The following is a 20,518-nucleotide window of genomic DNA, read 5'->3' as shown; positions in this document are numbered from 1 at the left end:
ACTGATGTTGAATGAGAAGACCTGAATTGCAGTTGGATTCCAATTCATCTTAGAGATGTTCAGTAAGGTTGAGGTCAGAGCTCTGTGCACACAACTTGAGTTCCTCCACACCTAACATGTCTTGATGGAGCTGGCTTTGTACACAGGGGCACAGTCATGTGGGAACAGAAAAGGTCCTTCACCAAACTGTTACCACGAGGTTAGAAGAGCACAATTGACTACAATGTCTTTGTATGCTGTAGCATTCCAGGTTCACTGGAAACACCTAAACTCATTTGAAGGCAGGTCTACATACTTTTGGTCATAAAGGGGGTTATTTACTAAAACTGGAGCATGCAAAATCTGGTGCAGCTCTGCACAGAAACCATTCAGCTTCCAGGTTTTATTGCCAAAGCTTATTTAAACAAGCTGAAGTTCGAAGCTGATTGGCTGCCATGCACAGGTCCACCAGATTCTGAGTGTTCCAGTCTTAGTATATCTTCGCCTTAATATTTTTTCTATGTCAACACATGTAAAGGAATTTTGAAATCTTGCAGCCAATATACTGTACTTTAAAGAGAACCCAGTGCCCCCAAGGACACTCTGGTAGAAAAATGTTGGCCAGTCCCTGAAGTCATAAGCCTGACCCCTCTCTGTCCTACCCTCTTCATGAAGAATTTAGCTAGTCAATGCACTCGGAAAAATTCCACCATTTTCCATACTGAAATTTAAACAAAAGCTTGTGAAACCTCCATAAATGTTGCATCTTCTTTTTCCTGGTCAGAGGCTCCAGTCTTGTTTAAGAAGAAATTGGAAGCGGTCACGGTGGAGGAACGGCAGACGGTCCATCTGGAAACAGAGCTGACCAAAGCCTCCAAAGAAGTCAAGTGGATGAAGAATGGCATTGTGCTTCAGTCCGGCAACAACATTGAGATTAAGTCTGAAGGAACAAAACATATCCTCACCTTAAAGAACTTGACCTACTCTGACCGAGGGCTGTATGGCTGTGAGACTCTGGATGACAAGACACAGGCCAAGCTTAATGTAGAAAGTAAGTCAGAACCTTCAATGAGGTGGGATTAGAGGTGGAATTTCTGGGACCAGAAATTTAAGTCTACTGCAGTGCCTGCTTGCCACACGTTTCTGACACATGTGACAAAGCTCACGTTTCTGTGTGGGTTGCTGAGTGTTTGGAATGCATGCTAATTGTTAATGACACTCAAATCATGGTTATCAGACGTGTGTTTTGCTGCATGACAAAACATGCCATGAATGCGCCAACATGTACAATGCTCCAAGGTGCTTTATCTACTTTGGGGCATTTGTTCTGCGTAGGACAGCCCATTTTAAGTGAATGGGTTGCCCTATTAGCGGAAAAGGGGGCGTTTCCACTACACTCAGGGGTGAATGGGATGTGCTAGTTTTTAGGCAGCAAGGATGACCAGGGAGGAGAGGTGAGGGTAAGATGAAAAAAAGATCCATCAAATTTGCATTCTTATCTATACTGAAGCAACTTCTGTGAGATAACGTAGAAGTCTATTGCGCCAAGTCGCACTGAGAGACACATAAAAGTAGTATAGAATCTATTTTTTTTTGTCGCTGTGACTTCACTTGCGGCAATTAAGATGAACCTATTGAAATACATGGGATGCGACTTCGAAAGTCCAAAGTCGCATTACAAGTTGCATTGGTGTGAACCAGGGCTAAGTGATACAGTTGAACATGATACATTCTAAAAACAATACCTCCTAATCAGGGCTCAAAATCTCAAGTCCTGATGTACTAGCAAGGCCTTAAGAGTTACTCGCCACCAGTTGCCCCATCCAACCCCCTACCCTGCCCCGCCCCACCTCTAATTCCGCCCCTAAACACACCCTCACAAATTATCTCGTGAACTTACACTGTTAAATGTTTTCTGCAGAATAAAGTTACAGCCAATAGCAGCTCTGCAGCCTTCCTCCTATAGCCTATAGCAGATAAGGAGGGGTGGAGGAAGCTGCAGGTGGCTGAGGAGAAGTCCAAATAGTAAAGTGGGTTGACAGCCGATTGTTCTCCTCCTCCACTGCTACAGCTAAAGAGTGGGGTGAGAGGGGAGAACTGCCAAAAGCGGTCGCCTCTGCTTAAGCAGCAGACTTTCTTAATGTTTCCCTCCCGTATTCTTTATTGGTGTTGCCAGCGGCATCTGCCCCCTCCTCCAATGCAGCACCTGGGGCACATTCACCTCCATGTTATTTCCATTCACCAAATGCGAGCAGACGTGTGGAAATTTTGAGGCCTGTTCTAATGATACTGACACATTTTAAAGCTGTACTCCAGCTGTTTAATTTTTGATGGGTAGGGGGAAGGAAGACCAAGGACAATAACATTGTCATGTACGGTCATATAGCCAATGTTTTGGGGGCCTCACAAGCTCCTTTGTAGGAGGAAGGCGTTGAAGCCACACAACTTTAGCTATATAACCAGATGTGATAATTTTTTCACAATAGAAAGGTGAAAAGAGCATAAATGAAGTGCTGGTGACTTTTCTACCATCCGTTGATTGGTTAAGCGCTCTATGGAGTGCAGCTCACTTATGTACCCTCCAGTAGGGTATATGAGCACATTCCAATTTGCAGTAATAAGAGATGTAGTGGAAATTTGTAGCTGGGATTTATATTGGCTTGTTTTTAGAGGTGTTGAAATGGCAAAGTCGCTGTTTGTTGTGGTAACTGGTGTCCCCAGAGAGTCTGGATTAGAGGAAGTGATGGTTTCCCATATGGGCATACTATAGCAATGACAGTTAGCTTACATCTCCATCCCAACTTGCAGAATGACTGGAGCAGCAGATGAAGGGAATGGGACATTCTGTACTCTAAGCACACAATTCATTCCTTAACTTGTATGCTTCCAATAGTAGGAGTGCCGGCATGCCACAGTAAGAGCAGCAACATTCCGATTCTGTTATATTCCATAAGGTAACCTGTATAGTCTTAACCACTTCCAGTCCGGACACTTTCCCCCCCTTCCGGTCCGGACACTTTCCCCCCCTTCCAGTCCGGACACTTTCCCCCCCTTCCAGTCCGGACACTTTCCCCTCCTTCCATTGCGGACACTTTCCCCCCCTTCCAGTCCGGACACTTTCCCCTCCTTCCAGTCCAGACACTTTCCCCCCCTTCCAGTCCGGACACTTTCCCCTCCTTCCAGTCCGGACACTTTCACCCCCTTCCAGTCCGGACACTTTCACCCCCTTCCAATCCGGACACTTTCCCCCCCTTCCAATCCGGACACTTTCCCCCCCTTCCAGTCCGGACACTTTCCCCTCCTTCCAGTCCGGACACTTTCCCCTCCTTCCAGTCCGGACACTTTCCCCCCCTTCCAGTCCGGACACTTTCCCCCCCTTCCAGTCCGGACACTTTCCCCCCCTTCCAGTCCGGACACTTTCCCCCACTTCCAGTCCGGACACTTTCCCCCCCTTCCAGTCCGGACACTTTCCCCCCCTTCCAGTCCGGACACTTTCCCCTCCTTCCAGTCCACACACTTTCCCCCCCTTCCAGTCCGGACACTTTCCCCCCTTCCAGTCCGGACACTTTCCCCCCTTCCAGTCCGGACACTTCCCCCCCTTCCAGTCCGGACACTTTCCCCCCCTTCCAGTCCGGACGCTTTCCCCCCCCTTCCAGTCCGGACGCTTTCCCCCCCTTCCAGTCCGGACGCTTTCCCCCCCTTCCAGTCCGGACGCTTTCCCCCCCTTCCAGTCCGGACGCTTTCCCCCCCTTCCAGTCCGGACACTTTCCCCCCCTTCCAGTCCGGACACTTTCCCCCCCTTCCAGTCCGGACACTTTCCCCCCCTTCCAGTCCGGACACTTTCCCCCCCCCTTCCAGTCCGGACACTTTCCCTCCCCCTTCCAGTCCGGACACTTTCCCCCCCCCTTCCAGTCCGGACACTTTCCCCCCCTTCCAGTCCGGACACTTTCCCCCCCTTCCAGTCCGGACACTTTCCCCCCCTTCCAGTCCGGACACTTTCCCCTCCTTCCAGTCCGGACACTTTCACCCCCTTCCTGTCCAGGCCAATTTTCAGCTTTCAGCGCTATCACACTTTGAATGACAATTGCGCAGTCATGCAACACTGTACCCATATGAATATTTTTTAGCATTTTTTTGAAACAGATAAAACTTTATTTTGGTGGTATTTATTCACCACTGGGATTTTATTTTTTTGCTATATAAATTAAAAAGTCGAAATATTTTGAAAAAAAAAAGTGTTTTTCTTATAAAATTTTGCAAATAAATAATCTTTCTTCATAAATCTTGGCCAAAATTTATTCTGTTATCTTTTTAGTAAAAAAATAAATAAAATAACCCAAATTAGTTTATAACCAAAAATTATAATCTAATTTTTTTTTTACATTTTTTTAATTTTTTTATATTATTATTTATATTTTATACCATAGTGACATGCTACTACTTGTGGGGGGTGATGAAGATTTTTTTTTTTTTTACATTGATTGCTTTTACACCCATAAAGGCTGTAAAAGCAAGCATTGCTCCTTCTCTCTGGCTGCATTCTTGCAGCCATTGAGAAATAATGTGTGAGCTGTGATTGGTCACAGCTTGTCACATGGTACAAGGCTGTTGTGAATAGCCCTGTACCATGTGATTTCTGTGATCATTCACAGATTTCACACGTAGTAAGCAATGATGTCAGAAGTGACATCTTCCTTACTACTCTTCATGTGATCACTGATTGGCCAATCAGTGATCACACGATCGGGATCTCACACAGAGGTCCCGTACAATGATCGGTGTTCCACTGTGTCCGGAGGACACAGCAAGCACCGGATCACGGTGCTGCACGCTCCCAGGCAGCGTGCACAAGCAGGGGGCGGAGAGGCGATTTATAAAAGGCCACCCGCCCCTGCACTGCCACCATCCAGCCGTTTATATACATGGGCCGGACGGTAAGTGGTTAATGAAAATTATAATTATAAATATAACTAAAGCGCTTACTATGGTGAATACAAAATATAAATAAATAAACACATTTAGTAAGTGAAAAACAAAGGCTGTAGCCGCTATTGCGCACAACCCATGTCTCAGTGGGCTAAATGGTAAAATAATGTAAGTGAAAAACAAATGCTACATATACAAAAATGCACAATTCCTATAAAATAACGAAAAAAAACCAAACCAGTGAAATAAAAAAAACAGAGATGTGACTCAAAACAAATACTATTCAAAAAATGAATGAAATAATTCTAAAACAAGGTCCAAGCAACTAAATGTTCTTCTGTGAACCCTCCTTGGGATAACGACCACCGTGTGTAGCTCTCACAGAACTCCAGTGCAAAACATCCTCCGTCATAAATCTGCTCTTTTGGTCCCAAATATATGGACTCTGTAGATCAACTTGCTGAATAATAAAAGTGAAGTGGCGAGCGGGCGACTAGATATGATTATTGCACCACATCCCTTAAAGTTGCAAATATTCAATAGAGAAGATGGGACTTTCAGGGTGCATGAACATGAATACCAAACATATTAAAAAGTTATATAATTTTTATTTCGTATTTTTTGTAAAAAACACAAAAAGAAAAAAATACAGAAACATAAAAACTATTTCAATACTAAGAGTCAAACTGAGATTAAAACTTGGTTATGTAATTGTAATTACTCCCTACATGTTTCGCCCTCACGGGCTTCTTCAGGGAAGATTTATTTGAAGAAAATTCTACCACTGAGGCAGTCTAGAGATATATCAAAGAAAAATTATACAATTACCAAACAACTTTAATATATCCAATACAGAGTACTTAATTATACAGTCATGGCCGAAATTGTTGGCACCCTTGATATTTCTCCAGGAAATCATGTATTTCTCACGAAACGTATTGCATTAACACATGTTTTGCTATACACATGTTTATTCCCTTTGTGTGTATTGGGACAAAACAAAAAAAGGGAGGAAAGAAAGCAAATTCGACATAATGTCACACAAACCTCCAAAAATGGGCTGGACAAAAGTATTGGCACCCTTTCACAACTGCGGATAAATAAGAATGTTACAAGCATGTGATGCTCCTGTAAACTCACCTGGGGCAAGTAACAGGTGTGGGCAATATAGAAATCACACCTGAAAGCAGATAAAAAGGAGAGACGTTCACTTAACCTTTGCATTGTGTGTCTGTCTGTGCCACACTAAGCATGGACAACAGAAAGAGGAGACGAGAACTGTCTGAGGACCTGAGAACCAAAATTGTGGCAAAATATCAACAATCTCAAGGTTACAAGTCCATCTCCAGAGAACTAGATTTGCCTTTGTCCACAGTGCGCAACATTATCAAGAAGTTTGCAACCCATGGCACTGTAGCTAATCTCCCTGGTCGTGGACGGATGAGGAAAATTGATGAAAGATTGCAACGCAGAATAGTCCGGATGGTGGATAAGCAGCCCCAAACATGTTCCAAAGACATTCAAGCTGTCCTGCAGGCTCAGGGAGCATCAGTGTCAGCGCGAACTATCCGTCGACATTTAAATGAAATGAAACGCTATGGCAGGAGACCCAGGAGGACCCCACTGCTGACACAGAGACATAAAAAAGCAAGACTACAGTTTGCCAAAATGTACTTGAGTAAGCCAAAAGCCTTCTGGGAAAACGTCTTGTGGACAGATGAGACCAAGATAGAGCTTTTCGGTAAAGCACATCATTCTACTGTTTACCGAAAACGGAATGAGGCCTACAAAGAACAAAACACAGTACCTACGGTAAAATATGGTGGAGGTTCAATGATGTTTTGGGGTTGTTTTGCTGCCTCTGGCACTGGGTGCCTTGACTGTGTGCAAGGCATCATGAAATCTGAGGATTACCAAAGGATTTTGGGTCGCACTGTAGGGCCCAGTGTCAGAAAGCTGGGTTTGCGTCCAAGATCCTGGGTCTTCCAGCAGGACAATGACCCCAAACATACGTCAAAAAGCACTCAGAAATGGATGGCAAAGAAGCGCTGGAGAGTTCTGAAGTGGCCAGCAATGAGCCCAGATCTAAATCCCATTGAACACCTGTGGAGAGATCTTAAAATTGCTGTTGGGAAAAGGTGTCCTTCCAATAAGAGAGACCTGGAGCTGTTTGCAAAGGAAGAGTGGTCCAAAATTCCGGGTGAGAGGTGTCAGAAGCTTATTGATGGTTATAGGAAGCGACTGATTTCAGTTATGTTTTCCAAAGGGTGTGCAACCAAATATTAAGTTAAGGGTGCCAATACTTTTGTCCAGCCCATTTTTGGGGTTTTGTGTGACATTATGTCATATTTGCTTTTCTGCCTCTGTTTTATATTTGTTCCAATACATACAAAGGGAATAAACATGTGTATAGCAAAACATGTGTTAATGCAATACCTTTTTTGTGTGAAATACTTGATTTTCAGGAAAAATATCAAGGGTGCCAACAATTTCGGCCATGACTGTATATATATATGGACTCAATGGCTCACCCTGGATGTGAAAGCTGACGGAGCTAGGAGAAAATGACCTAGGAAGATCTTAATTGGCCTACACGTCCAAGGGAGTAACTACAATGCAAACAAGGCATTTGCCTAGGGCTGCATTTTTCAGGGGGGGGGGGGGGCAATTCAAACTTGGTTATGTAATTGTAGTTACTCCCTACATGTTTCGCTCTCACGGGCTTCTTCAGGGGCGATTTCTTTGAAGAAAATTCTACCACCGAGGCAGTCTAGAGATATATCAAAGAAAAATTATACAATTACCAAACAACTTTAATATATCCAATACAGAGTATTTAATATATATATATATATGGACTCAATGGCTCACCCTGGATATGAAAGCTCACGGAGCTAGGAGAAAAGATCTAAGAAAGATCTTAATTGGCCTACACGTCCAAGGGAGTAACTACAATGCAAACAAGGCATTTGCATTTTTCGGGGGGGGGGGGGTTGGGCAGCACTGCCCCTCAGAAGAAGGGAAGGAAGAAGGGACACACGTGGCATGGGGACCTAGTGGTTTCCAAGAGAGGCTGCGGGTTTCATGACTGTGTATGCACAGCCCAACTCTCGTTTCTGGGGATGTCCAGAGCTGTCTTTCTCTCTCTTGCCATGGGGGATGGTGGCTGGTGTATGGGGGGCAGTGGTAGTGGAAGGGTGGGAGGCAGGGGTGTTGTTGGTCAATGTCAGGCTCTCTCTTCGGGGGAGGGGGGGGCGGTTTTGTGTTGCCTAGGGCAGCACTAAACCTAAATACACCACTGAAGATGATGACATCAGTCTGCTGCAGGCAGGAGGAAGCCCTTTCCTCAGTCTGCTCTCGTCCGAGGACCCCCCCCCCGGGTGATCAGATTGTGAGAGGTAATAAATACCTGGAAGTGTTACAATGACTCTTTATTCAACATATAAGAAAGTAACATGGAAAAATATATCTGATGCTATGTCCATTTTTTTATAGAGAAGAAAACCCTACTTTTTATAGACCTGCGTCTCCTCCTCGTCTCATGATGAATGTACTTGTATTCATGGTGTATTGATGGACATATTCATTATTTATTTCTCCTCTTGCAGTGCGACAGGTAAAGCTGGTGAAAGGTCTCCGGGATGTGGAGGTCCGTGAGAACGACTCCGCCACCTTCGAACTGGAGCTTTCCCATGAAGACGTGGAGGGCTTCTGGGCCAAAGATGGGCTAAGACTAAAAGCCTCCGATTCCTGCAAAATAATCGTCAAGGGCAAGAAACATGGGCTCATCCTCTCCTCCGTAAAACAAGAGGACGCCGGAGCTGTCACCTTTAAATCGGAGGGAATTCAGACCTCTGCCAAGCTCACCGTTAAAGGTAGACCCTGTCGAGTGCTTCTATTGTAGCATGTCATCGAAGAGTAACTTTAATTAAATTACATCATTTTTCATAAACTAGTTCATGTAAAAAGACAACAGGATTTTTTTTTTCAGTAAAAAAGTAAAGCCTTAGAAAGATGTGAGAAAGAGCCTGGAGCTCCACATTCTGGCTAGAAATGAAAATACATAGTATTCATATGCAACATTTTTTATATATATATATATATATAGTGCCAAAAGTGTAGGGCCAGCCCTCCAAATCATTGGATTCAGGTGTTCCAATCATCTCCATGGCCACAGGTATACAAATTCAAGCATCTAGGCATGCAGACTGCTTCGAAAAACATGGACTTGGCCCACTAGTTCCAGTGAAGGGAACTCATAAGATGTCAGCATATCAAGACATTTTGGGCAATTTCATGCTCCCAACTTTGTGGGAAAAGTTTGGGGATGGCCCCTTCCTGTTCCAACACGACTGCGCACCAGTGCACAAAGCAAGGTCCATAAAGACATGGAGGAGCCAGTTTGGGGTGGAGGAACTTGACTGGCCTGCACAGAGTCCTGACCTCAACCCTATAGAACACCTTTGGGATGAATTAGATCGGAGACTGCGAGCCAGGCCTCCTCCCCCGACATCAGTGCCTGACCTCACAAATGTGCTTCTGGAAGAATGGTCAAACCTTCCCATAGACACCCTCCTAGACCTTCAGGGTTCAGGTCAGGAGACATACTTGGCCACCGAATCACTTTCACCCTGTTCTTCTTCAGAAATGTAACAGTGGCAGTACATCTGTGAATTCATGATCAATGAAACGCAGCTCCCTGACACCAGCAGCACTCATGCAGCCCCACAGAAGGACACCACCATGTTTCACTGTAGGCACCATGCATTATTCTTTGTACTCCTCACCTTTATGAAGTTGTGAAGTCATCAGTTCCAAAAACACTTATCTTGGTCTCATCACTCCAGAGTACAGAGTCCCAATAGTCTTCTTCTTTTTCAGCATGGACCCTGGCAAATTCTAGGTGGGCTGTTTTATTCATGGGCTTTGGGAGAGGCTTCCTTCATGGATGACACCTATGCATGCCATTCCTCTGCAGTGTACGCCGTATTGTGTCACGGGAAACAATCACCTCAGTTTGGCTTTTTCCTTCTTTAGTTAACTGCAGTGAACTTGCATGGTGATTTTCTTCAACCCTTCTCATCAGAAGACACTCCTGTCCAGGTGTTAATTTCCATGGAAGGCTTGGACGTCTCTGTGAGATGGTTGCATTTCCATCTCTGTTACATTTTTGTATCACTTTTGCTACAGTATTCTGACCGATAAGTAAAGCTTTGCTGATCTTCTTGTAACCTTCTCCTTTCTTGTGTAAAGAAATAATTTTCTTTCTCAAGGCCTTGTGACATTTCTCTTCCCTGCGGTGCCATTGCTGACAGCATTAAATCGGAAGGGGATTTATTTAACCAATTCAATTTTATCCCCTTCCTGCCCAGGCCATTTTTCAGGTTTCAGCGCTCTCACACTTTGAATGACAATTGCGCGGTCATACAACATTGTACCCAAACTAAAATTTTATTATTTTCTTCCAACAACTAGAGCTTTCTTTTGGTGGTATTTAATCACCGCTGGGGTTTTTATCTTTTGCTAAATTAACAAAAAAAGACCAAAAATTTGTAAAAAAAATAACAAATTTTTCTTTGTTTCTAATATAAAAGTTCACAAATAAATTGTTCTTCATAAATCTAGGCCGAGATGTATTCTGCTACATGTCTTTGGTGAAAATAACCCAAATTAGGATGTATTATTTAGTTTGTAGGAAAGTTATAGAGTTCACAAACTATGGTATAGATCTGAATATTGATCAATCCTGAAGTACTGACAGCCAATCTAATTTCTTGCGGTCCAAGAATGTCAGGACAGTACAGATATCCCCCAAATGTCAGAACAGTACAGATATCCCCCAAATGTCAGAACAGTACAGATATCCCCCAAATGTCAGAACAGTACAGATATCCCCCAAATGACCCCTTTTTGCAAAGTAGACAGTCTGACGTACTTCATAAGAGGCATGGCGAGCTTTTTGAAGTTGTATTTTTTTTGTCATAATTTTTCGGAAAATGAAAAAATGTAAAAAATTATTTTCACAATTTTTTTTTACATACTGTCACCAGTGCAGTACAGCATCATCATATAACTGGCATGGTGGTGATCAGGGACACTGACTGGTGACGGTATGAAAAAAATATATATTTATATTTCTTTTAATTTTTTAAAAAATGTTTATTATTTTTAATTTTTTATTACATTTTTTTTCTTTTTTTTCAGATTTTTTTTCATATTTCACTATGATCAAAGTAGTACAATGTTACCATAGTAACATTGTACTACTTTGGGGAAGTGATCTGTATTTTTATTTTTTTTTGCTACGCAATTTGCTTATAGCAAAGAATTACATTGCTATAAGCAAGCATTTACCTGAATGAAATCGATTCATTCAGGGTTTTTTTTTTTTGGGTTTTTTTTTTGTGTGCTTAGCTGTGATTTGGCCACAGCTAATCACATGACATGTGCATGTGATCGCTGTGACCATTCACAGCTAGACACTAGTATACAATGGATGGTATAAATGAAGCCATCCATTGTATACAACTGTCATGTGACTTGCTTGATTGGTCACAGCAGGTCACATGGTACCGGCAACGGGGGCCGGTACTCAGATCTGTCATCGGCCATGTCCGAGGTACACGGCCGGTGACAGATCGCGCCGCTGCGCGGCTCTGCAAGCACGCAAACTGCGCATGTGCGGGAGCACGCCAAATGGCGTCCACCCGGAAATCTGCAGCATTTTTCCGGCCGCCAAACGGCTATTGGCCGGGCGGCTAATGGTTAAGTAACGCCTTTTATAATCAGCTGTCTGCTGGACACCTGTTTAATGAATAATTAGACTCACCTGTAGTTGAGGTTTTGTTAATCAGGATTTAGTTGTCTGAAATTTAGCTTTGCTTCTAAGACTTTTATTGGGGTGTTTTCATTTTTGCAAAATGGTCTTCAATGAATTTGTTAGAAAAAAACACTTTTTTGTGTGTGCAAATTAACAAATATTGTCTGAAATCAATGGCCCACATTGGTGGAAGTATTTTGTAGTATAGTGTCCCATGGAAAATGTTGATTCTGAAAGGAAAGTAAAGGTTTTCTGACAAATCTGTTGGGGTGTACATATATGGAATATATATTAGTTGCATTGGGTTTCAGCTTAGCTCTGCTTGGGAATTTGCTTTCACATTATTTCAAACAGGAAAAAACGCAATAATTTGCCCTGAAATCATACAAATTCTTGTTGAGTTAGGACCAGGGGCGGACTGACCATTCGGGAACTTGGGCACTGCCTGAGGGCCTGTGGTCAGTAGGGAGCCCCATGAGATGCCCCTGGTACCTTTCATAGGCTTTTTTGGGAGTGGTTTGAGTGTGGGCGAGGACACAGAGGCCCCATGATCCCCTATTGCCGGGGGGCCCCATGAATTAGGTCCTTGGTTAGGTCCGTTAACATGCTTTTTTTATGTGTTGCACTAAAGGTGCTTAGTTCTCTATTATTAAAAACCAAAGGCATGTCTGCAAAGAGAGGAGTTAATAATAACCCTCTTAGAGCCCCACTATTCCTCTTTATTGTCTTTGGGAGCTACACTGGCTAAAACCCTCAGCATCTGGCCCACTGAAAATGTTCCAGTCTCCTTTGGACTCTATGTCACTAGAGTATCCTGTAGCAAGCAGTGGTCTCTGTGCAGAGGCCCAACCACACCTCCTGCAAAAATCTTCAATCAGTGGGGAGCAGGGGTGGACTGACCATTTGGAAACTCGGGCACTGCCCGAGGGCCCGGGGTTAGTAGGGGGCCCCATGAGATATCCCTGGTACCTTTTTCATAGGCTTTTTTTATTTTGGGCAAGGACACAGGGGCCCCATGATCCCCTATTGCCCGGGGGCCCCATGAGTTGTCAGTCCACCCCTGGTGGGGAGCATGAGCTTTGCTGATTGCTGAGCTATAGATCAGACTCAGCAGGATGAGTGTCAGACCTCAGAAGAGAGACCACCGCTTCCACAAAGTGAGCAAGGATCCATCTATGGAGCATGCTGGCTGGACACAGGCTTCTCTACTCAGCCTGTGGCTGCTTTCTGAAGGAAACCAACTATAAGACTCTGCACACCTTTGGTTTTGATGCACTAGGAATGTGCTTAGCTGACTTAAACTGAAAGTTAAATTGGGCTATAATTCCTTCATTTTGTTGATAGCCCTGGGTGACTGTATGTGTGCAGAAAGATTGATTAGATGTTTCAGTTATACATTCTGCTCTTTTAGAACCTCCGGTGAAGATCAGCCATCCTCTCCAGGACATCACTGTGGCAGAAAAGGACAAGGTGACATTGGAGTGTGAGGTGTCCAGGGCTAATGCCGAGGTGAAGTGGCTGAAGGTAAATAGGATTCTCAGCTTCTGTGTATTTATACGGCTTAGTCATATCTTTATTGTTCTTTAAATAAAAATAATAGATATATCCTAAAAAGGTGACAACTGCAACTGAGTTCTTAGACCAGCCAATCTTAACCAGGGTTCCTCCTGAGGTTGATTGGGGGTTCCCTGAGCTGTAGTTGATTGACATCTGATTTCATGGTGCCTCTATAGTTTCAGGGCCAATGCCACTTGGCACAGCCTGCAGGACACCAGTATTCTTTTTATCTGTCTATAATTGGCATTCTGACCACCAGTGTAAGGGGAGAATTCTTCTTATTGATCACCAATGCAAGAGTCATTGTTTCCACTGGCCATAAATGTAAAAACCATTGTTCCCTTTGACCATCAATGTAATGAGCATTATTCCCACTGATCACCAATGTACGGGTCATTCTTCCCACTGACCACCAATGTAAGGGGCATTCTTCCCAGTGACCACCAATGTAAAGAGTATTGTTCCCATTTACCACCAATGTAAGGGACATTCTTCCCACTGACCACCAATGTAAGGGTGTTCTTCTCAATGACTACCAATGTAAGGGACATTCTTCCCACTGACCACCAATGTAAGGGTGTTCTTCTCAATGACTACCAATGTAAGGGACATTCTTCCCACTGACAATCAATGTAAGGGTGCTCTTCTCAATGACTACCAATGTAAGGGGCATTTTTCCCCCTGGCCACCAATGTAAGGAGCATTCTTCCTACCGACCACCAATGTAGGGGACATGCTTCTCAATGACCACCAATATAAGAGGCATTCTTCCCACTAACCACAAATGTAAGCGGAATTCTTCCCACTGACCCCCAATGTAAGGGGCATTCTTCACACTGGCCACCAATGTAGGGAATCAATATAATTACAGTATAGTGTGGACTTTATCCACTATTGAGAAAAGCTGATAGTTTAATGGAGCTTCCATAACCCTCAAAACGAATGTAAAGCCGGTTGAACCCTTGAAACCACCAAGATCGTTCCTCTCTGACTCCAGTGCATTCAGCTAAAATGGAGAAATTTCACTGAAATCTCCTGAATTCTGCTAAAATTTCAGTGAAATGAAAACCCTCAATTTCGTACATCCTTCCACCTCTAACTGCTTCTAAATGCATGCACGTGGCTTAGACCAGCCTTTCTCAACCAGGGTGCCTTGAGGATTCTTCAGGGGTGCCTTGGTAAAATGTCTAAAAATTGCCCAAAACTTGTATACAAGCCAGCGGGTGGAACAAGCCGGCCTTTTAGTTACACAAAGCCACAGGTTTTCACTGTGCACCATTATGACCTTCTAGCCACAGTAGTCCTGACAACCAATGACATCATCAGTTGATATGGAGGATGTCAGCTGCCTGCACAGCATCCTAGTTTTGATCCTCCCCGTCCCTCTCCATCAGTGCTGGGGTCACATTAGCTCAGTGATGGAGAAAAACTGAGGGAGAGGAGAAACAATGATTACTAGCCAGTACCAGTGTGCAAAAGTGTATTTGCTTTGCCAGAAAAAAATCACGTCTAATGTTGGGTGTCCTACATGTGTGGATGTTGCTGCATTATATAAAACCATTAGAATAGTTGTTCACATTTTAGAATGGGGTGCCTCGAGACTGTCCATAATTTTAAAGGGTGCCTCGGGACTGTCCATATTTTTAAAGGGTGCCTCGGAACTGTCCATAATTTTAAAGGGTGCCTCAAGACTGTCCATAATTTTAAAGGGTGCCTCAGGACTGTCCATATTTTTAAAGGGTGCCTCGGAACTGTCCATAATTTTAAAGGGTGACTCAGGACTGTCCATAATTTTAAAGGGTGCCTCAAGACTGTCCATAATTTTAAAGGGTGCCTCAGGACTGTCCATAATTTTAAAGGGTGCCTCAAGACTGTCCATAATTTTAAAGGGTGCCTCAGGACTGTCCATAATTTTAAAGGGTGCCTCAGGACTGTCCATAATTTTAAAGGGTGCCTCAAGACTGTCCATAATTTTAAAGGGTGACTCAGGACTGTCCATAGTTTTAAAGGGTGCTTCAAGACTGTCCATAATTTTAAAGGGTGCCTCAAGACTGTCCATAATTTTAAAGGGTGCCTCAAGACTGTCCATAATTTTAAAGGGTGCCTCAAGACTGTCCATAATTTTAAAGGGTGCCTCAAGACTGTCCATAATTTTAAAGGGTGCCTCAAGACTGTCCATAATTTTAAAGGGTGCCTCAAGACTGTCCATAATTTTAAAGGGTGCCTCAAGACTGTCCATAATTGTAAAGGGTGCCTCAGGACTGTCCATAATTTTAAAGGGTGCCTCAGGACTGTCTATAATTTTAAAGGGTGCCTTGACTGAAAAAAGGTTGAGAAACATTGGCTTAGACTATTAAAACAGTGACTGTTCTAGTTGAAGTCCTCATGATTGGAGGGAACGAAGTTTAACCTTCCTACATACGGAAAAACTTATTTTCGGTAAGAACTCTAAAAGTGTGGAATAGTCCTTCCCAGGAACAGCTTTCAACCGTCTAAGTTGGTGGCTTCGGAAAAGGTCCTAAATGCTCAAAATATAACGGCTATTAGTAATAACAGAGATAACAGTGTGCGTTGATTGAGTGTTGTCTGGGGATTGTCCTGTCGTGTCTGGGGATCTAGAAGGAGCTTTTTTTTCCATTTAAGGAAATTGAATTTGAGATCTGAGGATACAGAATTTCTGTATAATTAAATATTTAAATAAATGGATTACTGCTGCCAGACCGTTCATTTCAACAATCTTCCCATTAAATATGTCCATTCAAGGTATTTTTTGGCATGGTATTTATCTGTAAATTTCTCCCTTGACCCCCAAAAGCCCGAGACTGCTTCTGGGTGCCGCCATCTTGGATGTGACATTCCCCTTTGCTTCTCTGATTAGTTGCAATTGGTAGTTTGCAAATTGCGTGCAAAGTAAAACAAAAATGTATGAAAAGGAAAATACTACAAGTAAGCCTTTGTACTTTACAATGTAGCCGTGCTTTTAACTGCAGATTTTCTAAGCTGGCGATGACGTCTCTTTAGCCTGAAGGACGTTTGTCATTTTTTGACATGACTAACTATGGAACCTTGGCGGTATCAGGAAGCCATTCATATATTTCTTGGTCTTCTCAGGATGGATCCGAATTACGACCCAGCAAAAAGGTCACCATTATCTCCCAAGGCAAAAAGAGAAACCTCACCATCCACAAGTGCGAGTTTGCCGACAAGGGCACCTACGTCTGCGATGGCGGAGACGACAAGACATCCGCCAGCCTGACCGTGAAAGGTAGGTCGGAGATGGTGATCTATAGTATGGAGTGTGTGAATAACACCATCCGCCATGACATCACTAACCACCCACCCTGATTTCTCTTTTCTGACAGTAAATTGTGAGATCTTTCATTATTTATGCAGCAAAAATGGTATAAATGGGTCTTGTGTTAAATCTGGCCTCCCCTCCAGTCTTGTACAGGTGTACTGGCTCCTCTCCTGGACTGAAACGGCTTCCTCTGATTTCACTGCACACTGTGAGCTTCTTACAATGTGCATTAGAAGCTGCAGCAAGTCAGAGAGAGCTCCGCCCCATTTCCTGGTTGGAAGATGTCCAGCATCATTAAAGTGGAGTTCCATTCACCTGTCGGGTCCCGTGGTGTGTCCCCTGCAGCCCGTTTCTCTGGCAGTCCTGTATTCCAGGAGGCCGGCATCTTCAGTGTGGGCACCCAGCTGTGATAGCTTGCGGCTTCACATCCGGGTACCCACTGCGCATGCGCGAGTAGCGTTGCGCTTCAGGAATGGTCCTGTAGTCTTCTGGGACCTGTCACGTGTCCTAAAAGACTACAGGGAGGGAGGGGGGGAGGACACCTTTATTTTCCGATCACCTAGGCGATTGGACCAGAAATGGGAGCGGGTAACTGTCAAATTTGGGTACCCGCTCCCCCCCCACCAAAGGTGCCAATCCTTAATGGGGAGCAGTCCTTTAAGTGGAACTTCCCCTTTTGGGTGGAGCTCCGCTTTAAGTTCTTTCCTCCCCTGCCTAACTGTTCCTGGCCCCTCCCTTTTCATTCATTCGATTTCAGTTCCTTTAATCATGAAGGCTCAGCATCACATGTGGGCGTTACCTAGGGCGGTCTGTATGTAAATTCAGCCTGCCTAGGAACATCCACTTCTCCAGACTGACCATCAAGGCCTTGTGATATTTACATAACTCCTCCCACTGTTTGCATCGGGGCTGTGGGCTCTTGAGTAGAGTACTCAAGCGGGGTGCTGTGATTTTTAAGAAGCTATGTACAGAACCCTGCTGGCCCCTGCCACTAGCCATGATCTGCCTGGAACAGCCTTTCGTAACATTTTTAATATGGAGGAACCCTTGAAATAACTTTCCAGTCTCAGGGAACCCGTGCTAACAATTACTGTATCTACAACTGTACGTTGGTGAGATGGTCAGAAAGGTCCTTCCATTTGAGGTCAATAGGAAGAATTCCCTACTTACAGATAGTGAGAAAGATCATTGTGGTCAATGGGAACTTATCTGAGAGTTAGAAATAGCTTACTGCCCAAGGAACCCCTTGAAACCTCTGGAGGAACTCTAGAGTTCCTTGGGACCCTGGTTGAGAAGGGATGGTATAGAGACCCACCGATGATATCAGTGGGTCTAAAATTAAGTGTTTCAGGAGAATGGAAAGGATTTATGTAAAAATATTACTTGATGTTGATGGGAGGGATGGAGAAACCATGGAAGGCAGACTAAACTTCAGCTTTAAACTACAATGGGTATTCAAAAGAATCACCCGCTCTCCTTTATTATTATTATTATACAGGATTTATGGCGCCAACAGTTTGCTCAGCACTTTACAATATAAAGGGAGACAATACAGCAACAATACAGTTCAATACAAGAGGGATAGGAGGGCCCTGATCCTGGGAGCTTACAATCTAAGAGATAACATGGTGAATACTTTGCAGGGGTCAGGAATATAGTGTATTATTATTATAGAGGATTTATGGCGCCAACAGTTTGCTCAGCACTTTACAATATAATGGGAGATAATACAGCAACAATACAGTTCAATACAAGAGGGATAGGAGGGCCCTGATCCTGGGAGCTTACAATCTAGGACGCTCCGTTCACACCAATGCGTTTTTTAGTGCTTTTTGGAGAAATGCACTAAAGCCCATTTAACATGGTTTCCTATGGAACACGTTCACATGCTTTTTTGAGCTGCTGCGTTTTTGGAAAGGGTCAGGGACTTTTTTAAAAGCAAAAAGGAGCATTTTTGCTACGATAGAGTTCAATGGAGAATCTGCTGAAATGCATGGTAGTCCATTTTTGCTGCGTTTTGCATTTTTTTATTTGCCCAGCAAAAAAAAAAAATTCCACTTGAAAAAAAAATGGCTGAATAAAACGCAAAACGCAAAATCAACCGCAAAAAGTACTGCAAAACAGACAAAAAGCAAACTGCATGGGTGTGACCGGAGCCTTAAAATAATCACATTTTGTTGCTTTGCATCCTGAAATGAAGACAGACACCATTTTTGCTTTATCCAGCAACTTATAACATCCAAGCAGGGGCGGACTGACCATTTGGAAACTCGGGCACTGCCTGAGGGCCCGAGGTCAGTAGGGGGCCACATGAGATGCCCCTGGTACCTTTTTCATAGGCTTTTTTAAGTTTGGGCAAGGACACAGGGGACCCATGATCCCCTATTGCCCGGGGGCCCCATGAGTTGTCAGTCCACCCCTGCATCCAAGTAAAAGATATAACACCAACCTGTCAGAAAAAAAAAAAAATCAAAAACAGAATCACTGAGTTGGAAAAAAAATCACACCTCTCCCCTCCTGACTTGTCAATTGGCTTTGTGTGCCATTGAGAAGATGATTGGCTACACCTGATTGAATTTACAAGTCTTTTTTAGCCCTCACGCACAGGGGACGTTTTGATAACGCTGGTAACATTAGCTGTGTAAAGTCACGTGAGTTTTTCAGCTTTTTTTAGTGTTTTTGCATTGGCGTTTTGCCGTATTTAGCGGTTCTGCTGCATTTTTCAGCGCTAGAGCATTTCTACAGCTAAACAATTCCTCTAGATGCCCACTAGTCCTTGATTTTTTTTCCAGCCAAAAAACGTCCCAGCCAAAAAAACGTTGATTGCATGGAAACATAGGATAACATAAACAGTGATAATAAACTACATAAATATTAACGTAAAAAAAAAATTATATATATACAGTGGGGCAAAAAAGTATTTAGTCAGCCACCAATTGTGCAAGTTCTCCCACTTAAAAAGATGAGAGAGGCCTGTAATTGGCATCATAGGGAGACCTCAACTATGAGAGACAAAATGAGAAAACAAATCCAGACAATTGTAGACCAGCCTGGTGTAGGTCTACAATTTTGTTTCTCGTGTCCTTGGACAGCTCTTCGGTCTTCACCATAGTGGAGTTTGGAGTGTGACTGTTTGAGGTTGTGGACAGGTGTCTTTTATACTGATAACAAGTTCAAACAGGTGCCATTGATACAGGTAATGAGTGCAGGACAGAGGAGCCTCTTAAAGAAGAAGGTACAGGTCTGTGAGAGCCAGAAATCTTGCTTGTTTGTAGGTGACCAAATATTTATTTTCCACCATAATTTGCAAATAAATTCTTTCCAGATCAGCCAATGTGATTGTCTGGATTTGTTTTCTCATTTTGTCTCTCATAGTTGAGGTCTCCCTATGATGCCAATTACAAGCCTTTCTCATCTTTGTAAGTGGGAGAACTTGTACAATTGGTGGCTGACTAAATACTTTTTGGCCCCACTGTACATATATATTAACAAAAAAAAATAAAAACATTTTTTTTTATTTGTTTATATAATTATTGTTTTTTTCCTTTTTGTTAATATTTATGTGGCTTATTATCACTGTACTTGCCTTTCTGTGGTGGAAGGAATTACACTGAGTCATTGGGATTTAGATAACTGAGAGAGAAGGAGTGGTTTTTACAACATAGGAGAAAATGCTGGGCGGTTTACTGGCTGTAGAAAAAAAACGTCAAAAGCCAAAAAAAGCCGCTGTAAAAACGTCCCGTGTGCATGAGGACTGGGGGGTGGGGCGGGTTGGTGATCCTTTTTTCAACTCAGTGATTCTGTTTTTGATTTTTTTTTAATTCTTTTTCTGACATATTGGTGTTAAATCTTTTACTTGGATGTTGCACTGTATAAATACAGCTGGATGAAACAAAAATGGTGTCTGTCTTCATGTCAGGCTGCAGAGCAACAAAATG

At 43.3% G+C, this 20,518-nt stretch overlaps 1 protein-coding gene across 34 annotated transcripts in view; it reads left to right on the top strand.

The window, feature by feature from the left end:
• OBSCN (obscurin, cytoskeletal calmodulin and titin-interacting RhoGEF) overlaps positions 1–20,518 on the top strand; it is a 518,757-nt gene that overhangs the window by 128,460 nt on the left and 369,779 nt on the right. For all 34 annotated transcript variants that reach the window (XM_089660447.1, XM_089660452.1, XM_089660453.1 and 31 more), the window contains 4 exons: positions 764–1,030; positions 8,514–8,780; positions 13,137–13,249; positions 16,394–16,547. In XM_089660447.1, the coding sequence (XP_089516573.1) occupies positions 764–1,030; positions 8,514–8,780; positions 13,137–13,249; positions 16,394–16,547 (801 nt within the window). The remainder of the gene's footprint in view (positions 1–763; positions 1,031–8,513; positions 8,781–13,136; positions 13,250–16,393; positions 16,548–20,518) is intronic.

This window comes from Staurois parvus, unplaced genomic scaffold, assembly GCF_062004578.1.
Source record: "Staurois parvus isolate SC_StPar_1 unplaced genomic scaffold, SC_StPar_1.0 ptg001245l, whole genome shotgun sequence".
Taxonomy (NCBI): domain Eukaryota; kingdom Metazoa; phylum Chordata; class Amphibia; order Anura; family Ranidae; genus Staurois; species Staurois parvus.
This window is presented reverse-complemented; position numbering and strand designations above follow the sequence as displayed.